Below are 12387 nucleotides of genomic sequence, written 5' to 3'. Positions count from 1 at the left end.
CGCGGGCTTTGCTCGGTGACGTCATGGCTGGGACCGGGATCGGGAATGGAGACCAGGAATGGGGACAGGGACCAGGAAGGAAAAGGGACCCTGTTGTGTTCTCAAGGCTCCCAGCATGACGGAAGACATGAAAATTTTGACTAAATTTTTTTATTTTCAGAAAGCTCATTTATTATTTTATTATCGATATACTATATTAGAAGAAAATGCTATATTAGAACTCTAATAAAAGAATACAGAAAAGGATTTCATATTAAGGCTTGAAAGGAATAGAAAGGAATGATAAAAGAATCTTGTGAGTGACCAGAGTCTGAGACAGCTGAGCTTTGACTGGCCATTAATTACAAACACATACACAAGACCAATCAAAGATGAAATTGCTGCATTCTACAGCACCAGATAATTAGTGTTTAAATTTCGTTCTTCAGGCCTCTCAGCTTCCCAGGAGAAAAAGATCCTAAGGAAAGGATTTTTTAATAAAATATGTCCGTGACACATTTTATTTAAATGGAGCGTGAATACTGGACGGGGATTGGGAATCAGGAGAGGGGCTGGTATTGTGATCAGGAATCAGAAAATGGGAACGGGACAGGGAATAGAGAAATGGGAATTGGGATCAGGAATCAGAAAATGGGAACGGGACGGGGAATAGAGAAATGGGAATTGGGGACTGGAATAGGAAAAGGGGAACAGGACAGGGAATACGGGAATGGCAACCTGATAGAGAATATGGGACAGGGACAAGTATTAAACCAGGAATGGGATCTGGACTCGGATGAGAGCAGGATCCTGGACAGGGGACAGCAGGAACCAGGACGGGAGGACGTGGGGACACTGCCAGGGCAGGGGGTCCTTGATCTGCTGCCCCAGATGGAGCTGCTGGGCCTGGGGTGCCCAAAGCCCTGAGGAGCCCCCAAATCTGTCCCAGGCACCCTCAACTCCATGGACCCAGCATCCCCCTCATGGAAAAAATTACGGAAAAAATGACAGAAAAACTTTTTCTGGGGTCAGAAGTTGACAAATGTGCTCTCCACAATGGATTTCTGATCTTGGAGTGTGGATGAGCTCAGGTGACCACGGGGAGCCAGGAGGATGTGGAGCCCCCAGCCAGGTGTGCTCCACACAAGGATCAAGGGGGCTCTGCCCACCTGGGCTCACTGGGGACCATCCAGGGCAGATCCTCCCGTGTGAGATGGAGCTGGAGCAGCGCACGGAGCTCTTCCCACCCAGGGCTGCCCTCAGTGATGGCTCTTCTGGTGTTTGGTCATGCTGCCACTTGTGGTGAAGCTCTTCCCACACTGGGGACACTTGTGGGGCCTCTCCCCGGTGTGGCTCCTCAGGTGGACAGTCAGGTTGGAGCTGTCTATGAAGCCCTTCCCACACTGGGGGCACTTGTAGGGTCTCTCCCCGGTGTGGATCCTCCTGTGTTTGACGAGGCTTGACTTCTCTTTGAATCCCACCCCACAATCGGGACAGCGGAAGGGCCTCTCATCCGTGTGGATGCGCTGGTGCTTGAGGAGATCAGACGAGGAGTAAAAGCCCTTCTGGCACTGCTCACACTTGTAGGGTCTCTCCCCGGTGTGGATACGCCGGTGGGTGATGAGGTTGCTGTTGTTCTTGAAGCCCTTTCCGCAGTCAGGGCAGTAGAAAGGCCTCAGCTCGGTGTGAATGAGCTGGTGACGGAGGAGATGGGAGGACCTGTCAAACCTTTTCTCGCACTGACCACACTTGTAGGGCCTCTCCCCGGTGTGGATCATCCGGTGCCTGTTCAGGGTGGAGACGCGGTTGAAGCCCTTCCCGCAGTCGGGGCACTGGAAGGGCCTCTCGTCCGTGTGTGAGCGCTGGTGCACCAGGAGATCAGAGCTGCTCACAAACCTCTTCTGGCACTGGTCACACTCGTAGGGTCGCTCCCCCGTGTGGCTCCTCTGGTGGCAAATCAGGTGGGAGCTCAAGGTGAAGCCCTTCCCACACTCCCCACACTTATAGGGTCTCTCCTCGGTGTGGATGCGTCGGTGGATAACCAGGTGTGACTTCTGCCTGAATCCCTTTCCACAATCAGGACAGCAAAATGGCCGCTCGTTGGTGTGAATGCGCTGGTGACTGACCAGATGGGCGCTGCTGTAAAACCTCTGATGGCATTCAGCACACTCAAAGGGCCTGTCCCCTGTGTGGATCCTCAGGTGGACAGTCAGGTTGGATCTCCACCTGAAGCTCTTCCCACACTCGGAGCACTTGTGGGGCTTCTCCTCCCCTCCCTGGAGCTGCTCACGGGGCCCCAGCTCGGATCTCTGAGCCCCTCCATGGCCCAGGCTGGCTCTTTCCCCCTCGGATCCCCGCGCTCTGCCTTTGCAGCCCCTCCTGCTCAGGGATCTCCGCGGCTTCTCCTCCCCGTTGGCTTCTCCCTGCCGAGCCGTGGAGCCGCTCCAAACGGCCTCTGCCACCGGCTCCTCGCTGCTCTCCATGCTCAGCTCCTGCTCGGGGGGAGCAAGGACAAGGACACGATGGGATTTGCCTCCCCTGCCCCCCACAAAAACCCTCCCGGAGCCCCCCGCGATGGGGTCGGGCCGAGCTCCCCCTCTCCGCTCACCTGCGGGCTCCGGGCGGCGATGCCGGCGGGGCCGGGGCAGCTGCGGCCGGAGCGGGGGAACCGCGTGGTGTTGGGGCGCCTCTTCCTCCCGGTGTTTCTGTTCCGTTGTCCCTCCTCTTCCTTTGTCCGTCCTCTTCCTTTGTCCCTCCTCTTTCTCCTTCTCCTTCTCCCCCTCCTCCCGCTCCTCCTCCGCTCCGAGTCCTGCCCGGGCAGCGCCGGCACCCAAAAGTAGGCGGGGAGAGGGCGTGGTTATGCAAATCTGAGAGCGATCGCGCGCCGGGATTGGTGGGAGGGAGGAGCGCGGGCTTCGCTCGCTGACGTCATGGGTTAGGGATCGGGATGGAGACCAGGAATGGGGACAGGGACCAGGAAGGAAAAGGGACCCTGTTGTGTTCTCAGGGCTCCCAGGATGACGGAAGAGATGAAAATTTTGACTCAATTTTTTTATTTTCAGAAAGCTCATTTATTATGTTATTATCGATATACTATATTAGAAGAAAATGCTATATTAGAACTCTAATAAAAGAATACAGAAAAGGATTTCATATTAAGGCTTGAAAGGAATAGAAAGGAATGATAAAAGAATCTTGTGAGTGACCAGAGTCTGAGACAGCTGAGCTTTGACTGGCCATTAATTACAAACACATACACAAGACCAATCAAAGATGAAATTGCTGCATTCTACAGCACCAGATAATTAGTGTTTAAATTTCGTTCTTCAGGCCTCTCAGCTTCCCAGGAGAAAAAGATCCTATGGAAAGGATTTTTTAATAAAATATGTCCGTGACATATTTTATTTAAATGGAGCGTGAATACTGGACTGGGATTGGGAATCAGGAGAGGGGCTGGTATTGTGATCAGGAATCAGAAAATGGGAACGGGACAGGGAATAGAGAAATGGGAATTGGGGATTGGAATCGGGAAATGGGAACAGGACAGTGAATATGGGAATGGCATCCAGATAGAGAATATGGGACAGGGAAAAGTATTGAACCAGGAATGGGATCTGGACTCGGATGAGAGCAGGATCCTGGACAGGGGACAGCAGGAACCAGGACGGGAGGACGTGGGGACACTGCCAGGGCAGGGGGTCCTTGATCTGCTGCCCCAGATGGAGCTGCTGGGCCTGGGGTGCCCAAAGCCCTGAGGAGCCCCCAAATCTGTCCCAGGCACCCTCAACTCCATGGACCCAGCATCCCCCTCATGGAAAAAATTATGGAAAAAATGACAGAAAAACATTTTCTGGGGTCAGAAGTTGACAAATGTGCTCTCCATAATGGATTTCTGATCTTGGACTGCGGATGAGTTCAGGTGACCACGGGGAGCCAGGAGGATGTGGAGCCCCCAGCCAGGTGTCTTCTCAACAGGGATCAAGGGGGCTCTGCCCAGCTGGGCTCACTGGGGATGATCCAGCACGGATCCTCCCGTGTGAGATGGAGCTGGAGCAGCGCACGGAGCTCTTCCCACCCAGGGCTGCCCTCAGTGCTGCCTCTGTAGGTGTCCGGTCAAAGTGGAGGTTTTAGAAAAGCCCTTCCCACACTGATCACACTCGTGGGGTCTGTCCCTGCTGTGGATGCGCCGGTGCCTGATGAGGGCAGAGCTGAGCCTGAAGCCCTTCCCGCAGTCACGGCAGCGGAACGGCCTCACCTCGGTGTGGATGCGCTGGTGACTGAGGAGATGGGAGCTGCTCTGAAACCTCTTCGGGCACTGATCTCACTCCTGGGGCCTCTCCCCAGTGTGGCTCCTCAGGTGGGCAGTCAGGTGGGAGCTCTGGGTGAAGCCCTTCCCACACTGGGGACACTGGTAGGGTCTCTCCCCGGTGTGGATGCGCCGGTGGACGATGAGGGTCGAGTTGTGCTTGAATCCCACCCCACATTCGGGACAGCGGAAAGGCCTCTCATCCGTGTGGATGCGCTGGTGACTGAGGAGTTCAGACGAGGTGTAAAAGCCCTTCTGGCACTGATCACACTTGTAGGGCCTCTCCCCGTTGTGGATTCTGAGGTGGACAGTCAGCTTGGAGCTCTGGATAAAACTCTTCCCACACTGGGGACACTCATAGGGCCTCTCACCGGTGTGGATGCTCCTCAGGTGGGCAGTCAGGTGGGAGCTCGCTCTGAAGCCCTTCCCACACTGGGGACACTGGTAGGGTCTCTCCCCGGTGTGGATGCGCCGGTGGGCGATGAGGGCAGAGTTGTGTTTGAATCCCACCCCACAATCGGGACAGCGGAAGGGCCTCTCGTCCGTGTGGATGCGCTGGTGACTGAGGAGATCAGACGAGGTGTAAAAGCCCTTCTGGCACTGATCACACTTGTAGGGCCTCTCCCCGGTGTGGCTCCTCAGGTGGACAGTCAGGGTGGACCTCGTTCTGAAGCTCTTCCCACACTGGGGACACTCCTGGAGTCCCTCGCCAGTGTGGATGCGCCGGTGGGTGTTGAGGTGGGACTTGCGTCTGAAGCCCTTCCCGCACTCACGGCAGCGGAACGGCCTCTCCTCGGTGTGGGTGATCTGGTGACTGAGGAGATTGGAGCTGCTCCGAAACCGTTTCTTGCACTGACCACACTCGTAGGGCCTCTCCCCGGTGTGGATGCGCCGGTGCTGGTTGAGTTCGGAGACGCTTTTGAAGCGCTTCCTGCAGTCGGGGCACTGGAAGGGCCTCTCGTCTGAGTGTGAGCGCTGGTGCACCACGAGTTCAGAGCTGCTCACAAACCTCTTCTGGCACTGGTCACACTCGTAGGGTCGCTCCCCCGTGTGGCTCCTCTGGTGGTACGTCAGTTTGTACTTGGACATGAAACTCTTCCCGCACTCCCCACACTCATAGGGCCTCTCCCCGGTGTGGCTCCTCAGGTGGGCAGTCAGGTAGGACCTTGCTCTGAAGCCCTTCCCACACTGGGGACACTCGTGGGGTCTCTCCCCAGTGTGGATGCGCCGGTGGGTGATCAGGGTGGACTTTTGCCTGAAGCCCTTCCCGCAGTCTCGACAGTGGAACGGCCTCTCCTCGGTGTGGATGAGCTTGTGATGGAGGAGGTTGGTGCTGGTCAGGAACCTCTTATTGCACTGATCACACTTGTAGGGCCTCTCCCCGGTGTGGATCATCCGGTGCCTGTTCAGGGTGGAGACGAGGTTGAAGCCCTTCCCGCAGTCGGGGCACTGGAAGGGCCTCTCGTCCGTGTGTGAGCACTGGTGCCCCACGAGTTCTGAGCGGCTCCTAAAGCTCTTCTGGCACTGGTCACACTGGTACAGTCGCTCCCCCGTGTGGATTCTGCAATGCTGCATCAGGCAGGATCTGCGCTTGAAGCTCTTCCCGCACTCGGAGCACTTGTGGGGCTTCTCCTCCCCACCCTGGAGCTGCTCTTGGACCCCCAGCTCTGAGCTCTGACCCTGCTCCAGGCTGGGTTTTTCCCCCTCAGATCCCGTGTGGGTTCTCTGGTGCACAATCAGGCAGGATCTCCTCTTGAAGCTCTTCCCACACTCGGAGCACTTGTGGGGCTTCTCCTCCCCACCCTGGAGCTGCTCACGGGGCCCCAGCTCGGATCTCTGAGCCCCTCCATGGCCCAGGCTGGCTCTTTCCCCCTCGGATCCCCGCGCTCTGCCTTTGCAGCCCCTCCTGCTCAGGGATCTCCGCGGCTTCTCCTCCCCGTTGGCTTCTCCCTGCCGAGCCGTGGAGCCGCTCCAAACGGCCTCTGCCACCGGCTCCTCGCTGCTCTCCATGCTCAGCTCCTGCTCGGGGGAGCAAGGACAAGGACACGATGGGATTTGCCCCCGTGGGGACAAGGACACGATGGGATTTGCCCCCACGGGGACAAGGACACGATGGGATTTGCCTCCCCTGCCCCCCACAAAACCCTCCCGGAGCCCCCCGCGATGGGGTCGGGCCGAGCTCCCCCTCTCCGCTCACCTGCGGGCTCCGGGCGGCGATGCCGGCGGGGCCGCGGCAGCTGCGGCCCGAGCGGGGGAACCGCGTGGGGTTTGGGCGCCTCTTCCTCCCGGTGGTTCGGTTCCTTTGTCCCTCCTCTTCCTTTGTCCCTCCTCTTCCTCCTCCTCCTTCTCCCCCTCCTCTCCCTCCCGCTTCTCCTCCGCTCCGAGTCCGGCCCGGGCAGCGCCGGCCCCCAAAAGCAGGCGGGGAGCGAGGGCGTGGTTATGCAAATTCAGGAGCGGTCACGCGCTGGGATTGGCGAGAGGGAGGAGCGCGGGGTTTACTCGGTGACGTCATGGCGGGTGGGGAATCGGGAATGGGAACGGGAATGGGGACAGAGATCAGGAACGGAAAAGGGACCCTGTGGGGTTCTCAGGGGTCCCAAGATGACTCAAGAGATGATAATTTTGACTCCATGATTTTTTTTTCAGAAAGCTAATTTATTACTTTATTATTGATATATTACAAGAAACTGCTATATGAAAATTATACTAGATTAATAGAAAGCAAGGATTTCATCAGAAAGCTAGAAAATAATAGAAAATTATTATGATAAAATGTTGTGAGTGAACAGAGAGGCTGAGAGAGCCAAATTTAATTGGTCATTATTAAAAACAACCACATTGAACCAATCAAGGCGAAATTGCTGCATTCCACAACAGCAGATTATTAGAGTTTAATTTTCATTCTTGAGGTCTCTCAGCTCCTCAGGAGGAAAAGATCCCAAGGAAAGGATATTTTAATAAAATGTGTCCGTGACAGGAGTGTGAATACTGGCCTGGGAATACAGGAGAGGGGCTGGGATTGGGATCAGGAATCAGAAAATGGGAACGGGACAGGGAACAGAGAAATGGGAATTGGGGACTGGAATCGGGAAAGGGGAACAGGACAGGGAATAAGGGAATGGCAACCTGATAGAGAATATGGGACAGGGACAAGTATTGAACCAGGAATGGGATCTGGACTCGGATGAGAGCAGGATCCTGGACAGGGGACAGCAGGAACCAGGACGGGAGGACGTGGGGACACTGCCAGGGCAGGGGGTCCTTGATCTGCTGCCCCAGATGGAGCTGCTGGGCCTGGGGTGCCCAAAGCCCTGAGGAGCCCCCAAATCTGTCCCAGGCACCCTCAACTCCATGGACCCAGCATCCCCCTCATGGAAAAAATTACGGAAAAAATGACAGAAAAACTTTTTCTGGGGTCAGAAGTTGACAAATGTGCTCTCCACAATGGATTTCGTATCTTGGGCTGTGGATGAGCTCAGGTGACCACGGGGAGCCAGGAGGATGTGGAGCCCCCAGCCAGGTGTCTTCTCAACAGGGATCAAGAGGGTTCCTCCCACCTGGGCTCACTGGGGATGATCCAGCACGGATCCTCCCGTGTGAGATGGAGCTGGAGCAGCGCACGGAGCTCTTCCCACCCAGGGCTGCCCTCAGTGCTGCCTCTGTAGGTGTCCGGTCAAAGTGGAGGTTTTAGAAAAGCCCTTCCCACACTGATCACACTCGTGGGGTCTGTCCCTGCTGTGGATGCGCCGGTGCCTGATGAGGGCAGAGCTGAGCCTGAAGCCCTTCCCGCAGTCACGGCAGCGGAACGGCCTCACCTCGGTGTGGATGCGCTGGTGACTGAGGAGATGGGAGCTGCTCTGAAACCTCTTCGGGCACTGATCTCACTCCTGGGGCCTCTCCCCGGTGTGGCTCCTCAGGTGGACAGTCAGGTGCCAGCTCGCTCTGAAGCTCTTCCCACACTGGGGACACTGGTAGGGTCTCTCCCCGGTGTGGATGCGCCGGTGGACGGTGAGGTGGGAGTTGTGCTTGAATCCCACCCCACAATCGGGACAGCGGAAAGGTTTCTCATCCGTGTGGATGCGCTGGTGCTTTAGGAGATGAGACGAGGTGTAAAAGCCCTTCTGGCACTGATCACACTTGAAGGGCCTCTCCCCAGTGTGGCTTCTGAGGTGGACAGTCAGCCTGGAGCTCTGGATGAAACTCTTCCCACACTGGGGACACTCATAGGGCCTCTCACCGGTGTGGATGCTCCTCAGGTGGGCAGTCAGGTGGGAGCTCGCTCTGAAGCTCTTCCCACACTGGGGACACTGGTAGGGCCTCTCCCCAGTGTGGATGCGCCGGTGGACGATGAGGGCAGAGTTGTGCTTGAATCCCACCCCACAATCGGGACAGCGGAAGGGCCTCTCGTCCGTGTGGATGCGCTGGTGCTTGAGGAGATCAGACGAGGTGTAAAAGCCCTTCTGGCACTGATCACACTTGTAGGGCCTCTCCCCAGTGTGGCTCCTCAGGTGGGCAGTCAGGGTGGACCTCGTTCTGAAGCTCTTCCCACACTGGGGACACTCCTGGAGTCCCTCGCCAGTGTGGATGCGCCGGTGGGTGTTGAGGTGGGACTTGCGTCTGAAGCCCTTCCCGCACTCACGGCAGCGGAACGGCCTCTCCTCGGTGTGGGTGATCTGGTGACTGAGGAGATGGGAGCTGCTCCGAAACCGTTTCTCGCACTGACCACACTCGTAGGGCCTCTCCCCGGTGTGGATGCGCCGGTGCTGGTTGAGTTCGGAGACGCTTTTGAAGCCCTTCCCGCAGTCGGGGCACTGGAAGGGCCTCTCGTCCGTGTGTGAGCGCTGGTGCCCCACGAGTTCTGAGCGGCTCCTAAAGCTCTTCTGGCACTGGTCACACTGGTACAGTCGCTCCCCCGTGTGGATTCTGCAATGCTGCATCAGGCAGGATCTGCGCTTGAAGCTCTTCCCGCACTCGGAGCACTTGTGGGGCTTCTCCTCCCCACCCTGGAGCTGCTCTTGGACCCCCAGCTCTGAGCTCTGACCCTGCTCCAGGCTGGGTTTTTCCCCCTCAGATCCCGTGTGGGTTCTCTGGTGCACAATCAGGCAGGATCTCCTCTTGAAGCTCTTCCCACACTCGGAGCACTTGTGGGGCTTCTCCTCCCCTCCCTGGAGCTGCTCACGGGGCCCCAGCTCGGATCTCTGAGCCCCTCCATGGCCCAGGCTGGCTCTTTCCCCCTCGGATCCCCGCGCTCTGCCTTTGCAGCCCCTCCTGCTCAGGGATCTCCGCGGCTTCTCCTCCCCGTTGGCTTCTCCCTGCCGAGCCGTGGAGCCGCTCCAAACGGCCTCTGCCACCGGCTCCTCGCTGCTCTCCATGCTCAGCTCCTGCTCGGGGGGAGCAAGGACAAGGACACGATGGGATTTGCCCCCACGGGGACAAGGACACGATGGGATTTGCCCCCACGGGGACAAGGACACGATGGGATTTGCCTCTCCCGCCCCCCACAAAAACCCTCCCGGAGCCCCCCGCGATGGGGTCGGGCCCAGCTCCCCCTCTCCGCTCACCTGCGGGCTCCGGGCGGCGATGCCGGCGGGGCCGGGGCAGCTGCGGCCGGAGCGCGGGAACCGCGTGGTGTTGGGGCGCCTCTTCCTCCCGCTCTTTCTTTTCCTTTGTCCCTCCTCTTCCTTTGTCCCTCCTCTTCCTCCTCCTCCTTCTCCCCCTTTTCCTCCTCCCGCTCCTCCTCCGCTCCGAGTCCGGCCCGGGCAGCCCCGGCATCCAAAGGGAGGCGGGGAGCGAGGGCGTGGTTATGCAAATCAGGGAGCGATCGCGCACTGGGATTGGAGGGAGGGAGGAGCGCGGGGTTTACTCGGTGACGTCACGGCGGGGGCCCGGAACGGGACCGGGAATGGGGACCCGGAACGGGAATACAGGAGAGGGGCTGGGATTGGGATCAGGAATCAGAAAATGGGAATGGGACAGGGAACAGAGAAATGGGAATTGGGGACTGGAATCGGGAAATGGGAACAGGACAGGGAATACGGGAATGGCATCCAGATAGAGAATATGGGAGATAGACAAGTATTGAACCAGGAATGGGATCTGGACTCGGATGAGAGCAGGATCCTGGACAGGGGACAGCAGGAACCAGGACGGGAGGACGTGGGGACACTGCCAGGGCAGGGGGTCCTTGATCTGCTGCCCCAGATGGAGCTGCTGGGCCTGGGGTGCCCAAAGCCCTGAGGAGCCCCCAAATCTGTCCCAGGCACCCTCAACTCCATGGACCCAGCATCCCCCTCATGCCCATCCTTGTTTTTGTTTATCATCTTTATTATTTTCTCCAGATATAAATGTTTAAAAAGAACAAAGAGAAATAAAAAGAAAATCCAGGGGAGTCAGCAGGATGTGGAGCCCTCAGCCAGGTGTCCTCGAAACCTGGATCACCTGGGCTCTGCTCACCTGGGCTCACCGGGGACCATCCAGAGCAGATCCTCCCATGGGGGATGATGCATCTAAGGCTATCTAGTTTTGCTTAAAACTACCAAACGATGAAAAAATTGAGATATTTCTGGGACAGAAGTTGACGAATCCAGGAGCATGCGAAGCCCTCAACCAGGTGGCCTCCTAACACGGACCTCCAGGGTTCTGCTGACTGGGGACCATCCAGAGCAGATCCTTCGGTGTGAGATGGAGCTGGAGAAGCCCACGGAGCTCTTCCCACCTCAGTGCTGGCTCTGCAGGTGTCTGGTCATGCTGCAGCTGGTGGTGAAGCCCTTCCCACACTGGGGACACTGGAATGGCTTCTCCCCGGTGTGGCTGCGCTGGTGGATCACCAGGTTGGACTTGTGTCTGAATCCCTTGCCACAATCAGGACAGCAGAACGGCCTCTCCTCGGTGTGCATCAGCTTGTGGCTGAGGAGGTGCGAGCTGGTCAGGAACCTCTTCTTGCACTGCTCACACTCGTAGGGTTTCTCCCCGCTGTGGCTCCTCTGGTGGTAAACCAGGTGGGACTTGGACATGAAGCCCTTCCCGCACTCCCCACACTCGTAGGGCCGTTCCCCGGTGTGGATCATCTGGTGGGTGACCAGGTAGGACCTGGTGGTGAAGCTCTTCCCACACCTCCTGCACTCGTAGGGCCTCACCTGCGTGTGGCACTTCTGGTGGACGATCAGGCTGGAGCTCTGCGAGAAGCTCCTCCAGCAGTACTCGCACTCGTAGGGCCGCTCCGCGTGGCTCCTCTGGTGCGCAAACAGGTTGGAGCTCTGCGTGAAGCTCTTCCCGCACTGCCCGCACACGTACGGCCTCTCCCCGGTGTGGATCCTCCGGTGCTTGACCAGGCTGGACTTTTGCCTGAAGCCCTTGCCGCAGTCGTCGCAGCGGAACGGTTTCTCCCCGGTGTGGATGCGCTGGTGCTCCGCCAGCAGCGAGCGGGTCGGGAAGGAGCTCTGGCACTGCTCGCACCCGTAGGGCCTCTCCCCGGTGTGGGTGCGGCGGTGCCGGACGAGGGCCGAGTTCTCCTTGAAGCCCACGCCGCACTCGGGGCACCGGAACGGCCGCTCGCCCGTGTGCGAGCGCTGGTGGACGACGAGCGAGGAGCTGCTCTGGAACTTCTTCTGGCACTGGTCGCACTCGTAGGGCTTCTCCCCGGTGTGGGTCCTCAGGTGGCTGGTCAGGTGGGACTTCCAGCTGAAGCTCTTCCCGCACTGCTGGCACTCGTAGGGTTTCTCCCCAGTGTGGGTCCTCCTCTGGTGGAGAAGCAGCTGCGAGCTCCAGCTGAAGCTCTCCCCACACTCCCCACACTTGTAGGGCTTCTCTCCGGTGTGGATCCTGCTGTGCTCCAACAGGTTGGATCTCCACTTGAAGCTCTTCCCGCACTCCGAGCACTTGTGGGGCTTCTTCTCCCCACCCTGGAGCTGCTCATGGACCCCCAGCTCGGAGCTCTGGTCCAGGTTGGGTTTGTCCCCATCAGATCCCACCTGTGGCCCCGTGTGGATTCTGCAATGCTTGACCAGGGACGATCTCCACACGAAGCTCTTCCCACACTCGGAGCACTTGTGGGGCTTCTCATCCTGGAGCTGCTCATGGACCCCCAGCTCTGAGCTCTGACC

At 58.1% G+C, this 12387-nt stretch overlaps 3 protein-coding genes across 3 annotated transcripts; all 3 read right to left on the bottom strand.

The window, feature by feature from the left end:
• Positions 1-432: 432 nt before the first annotated feature.
• LOC135460986 (zinc finger protein 493-like) lies at positions 433-6702 on the bottom strand. Its single transcript, XM_064737967.1, is given in 3 exon segments — positions 433-2246; positions 4235-6304; positions 6483-6702. Coding segments are annotated over 2 exon segments (3069 nt in total). The 5' UTR covers positions 6296-6304; positions 6483-6702; the 3' UTR covers positions 433-1238.
• Positions 6703-7030: 328 nt separating this feature from the next.
• On the bottom strand, positions 7031-9937 carry LOC135460985 (zinc finger protein OZF-like). The gene is made up of 2 exons (XM_064737966.1): positions 9847-9937; positions 7031-9666 (listed from the first exon to the last, which is right to left on the bottom strand). Exon 2 carries the CDS (start codon positions 9655-9657, stop codon positions 8167-8169), a length of 1491 nt encoding a protein of 496 aa, XP_064594036.1. The 5' UTR covers positions 9658-9666; positions 9847-9937; the 3' UTR covers positions 7031-8166.
• A 651-nt stretch (positions 9938-10588) lies between these two features.
• LOC135460987 (zinc finger protein 135-like) lies at positions 10589-12384 on the bottom strand (the record flags this gene model as incomplete). Its single annotated transcript, XM_064737968.1, has 1 exon — positions 10589-12384. A coding segment is annotated over one exon (1383 nt), but the record flags the coding sequence as incomplete, so codon positions are not given.
• Between the last annotated feature and the right edge of the window lie 3 nt (positions 12385-12387).

The sequence above is a fragment of the Zonotrichia leucophrys genome, unplaced genomic scaffold (assembly GCF_028769735.1).
Source record: "Zonotrichia leucophrys gambelii isolate GWCS_2022_RI unplaced genomic scaffold, RI_Zleu_2.0 Scaffold_143_115142, whole genome shotgun sequence".
NCBI classification, from domain to species: Eukaryota; Metazoa; Chordata; class Aves; order Passeriformes; family Passerellidae; genus Zonotrichia; species Zonotrichia leucophrys.
This window is presented reverse-complemented; position numbering and strand designations above follow the sequence as displayed.

What these genes read in the sequence shown, in the direction of transcription:
- LOC135460985 (XM_064737966.1), bottom strand. Translation starts at nt 9,657, where the DNA reads ATGGAGAGCAGCGAGGAGCCGGTGGCAGAGGCCGTTTGGAGCGGCTCC.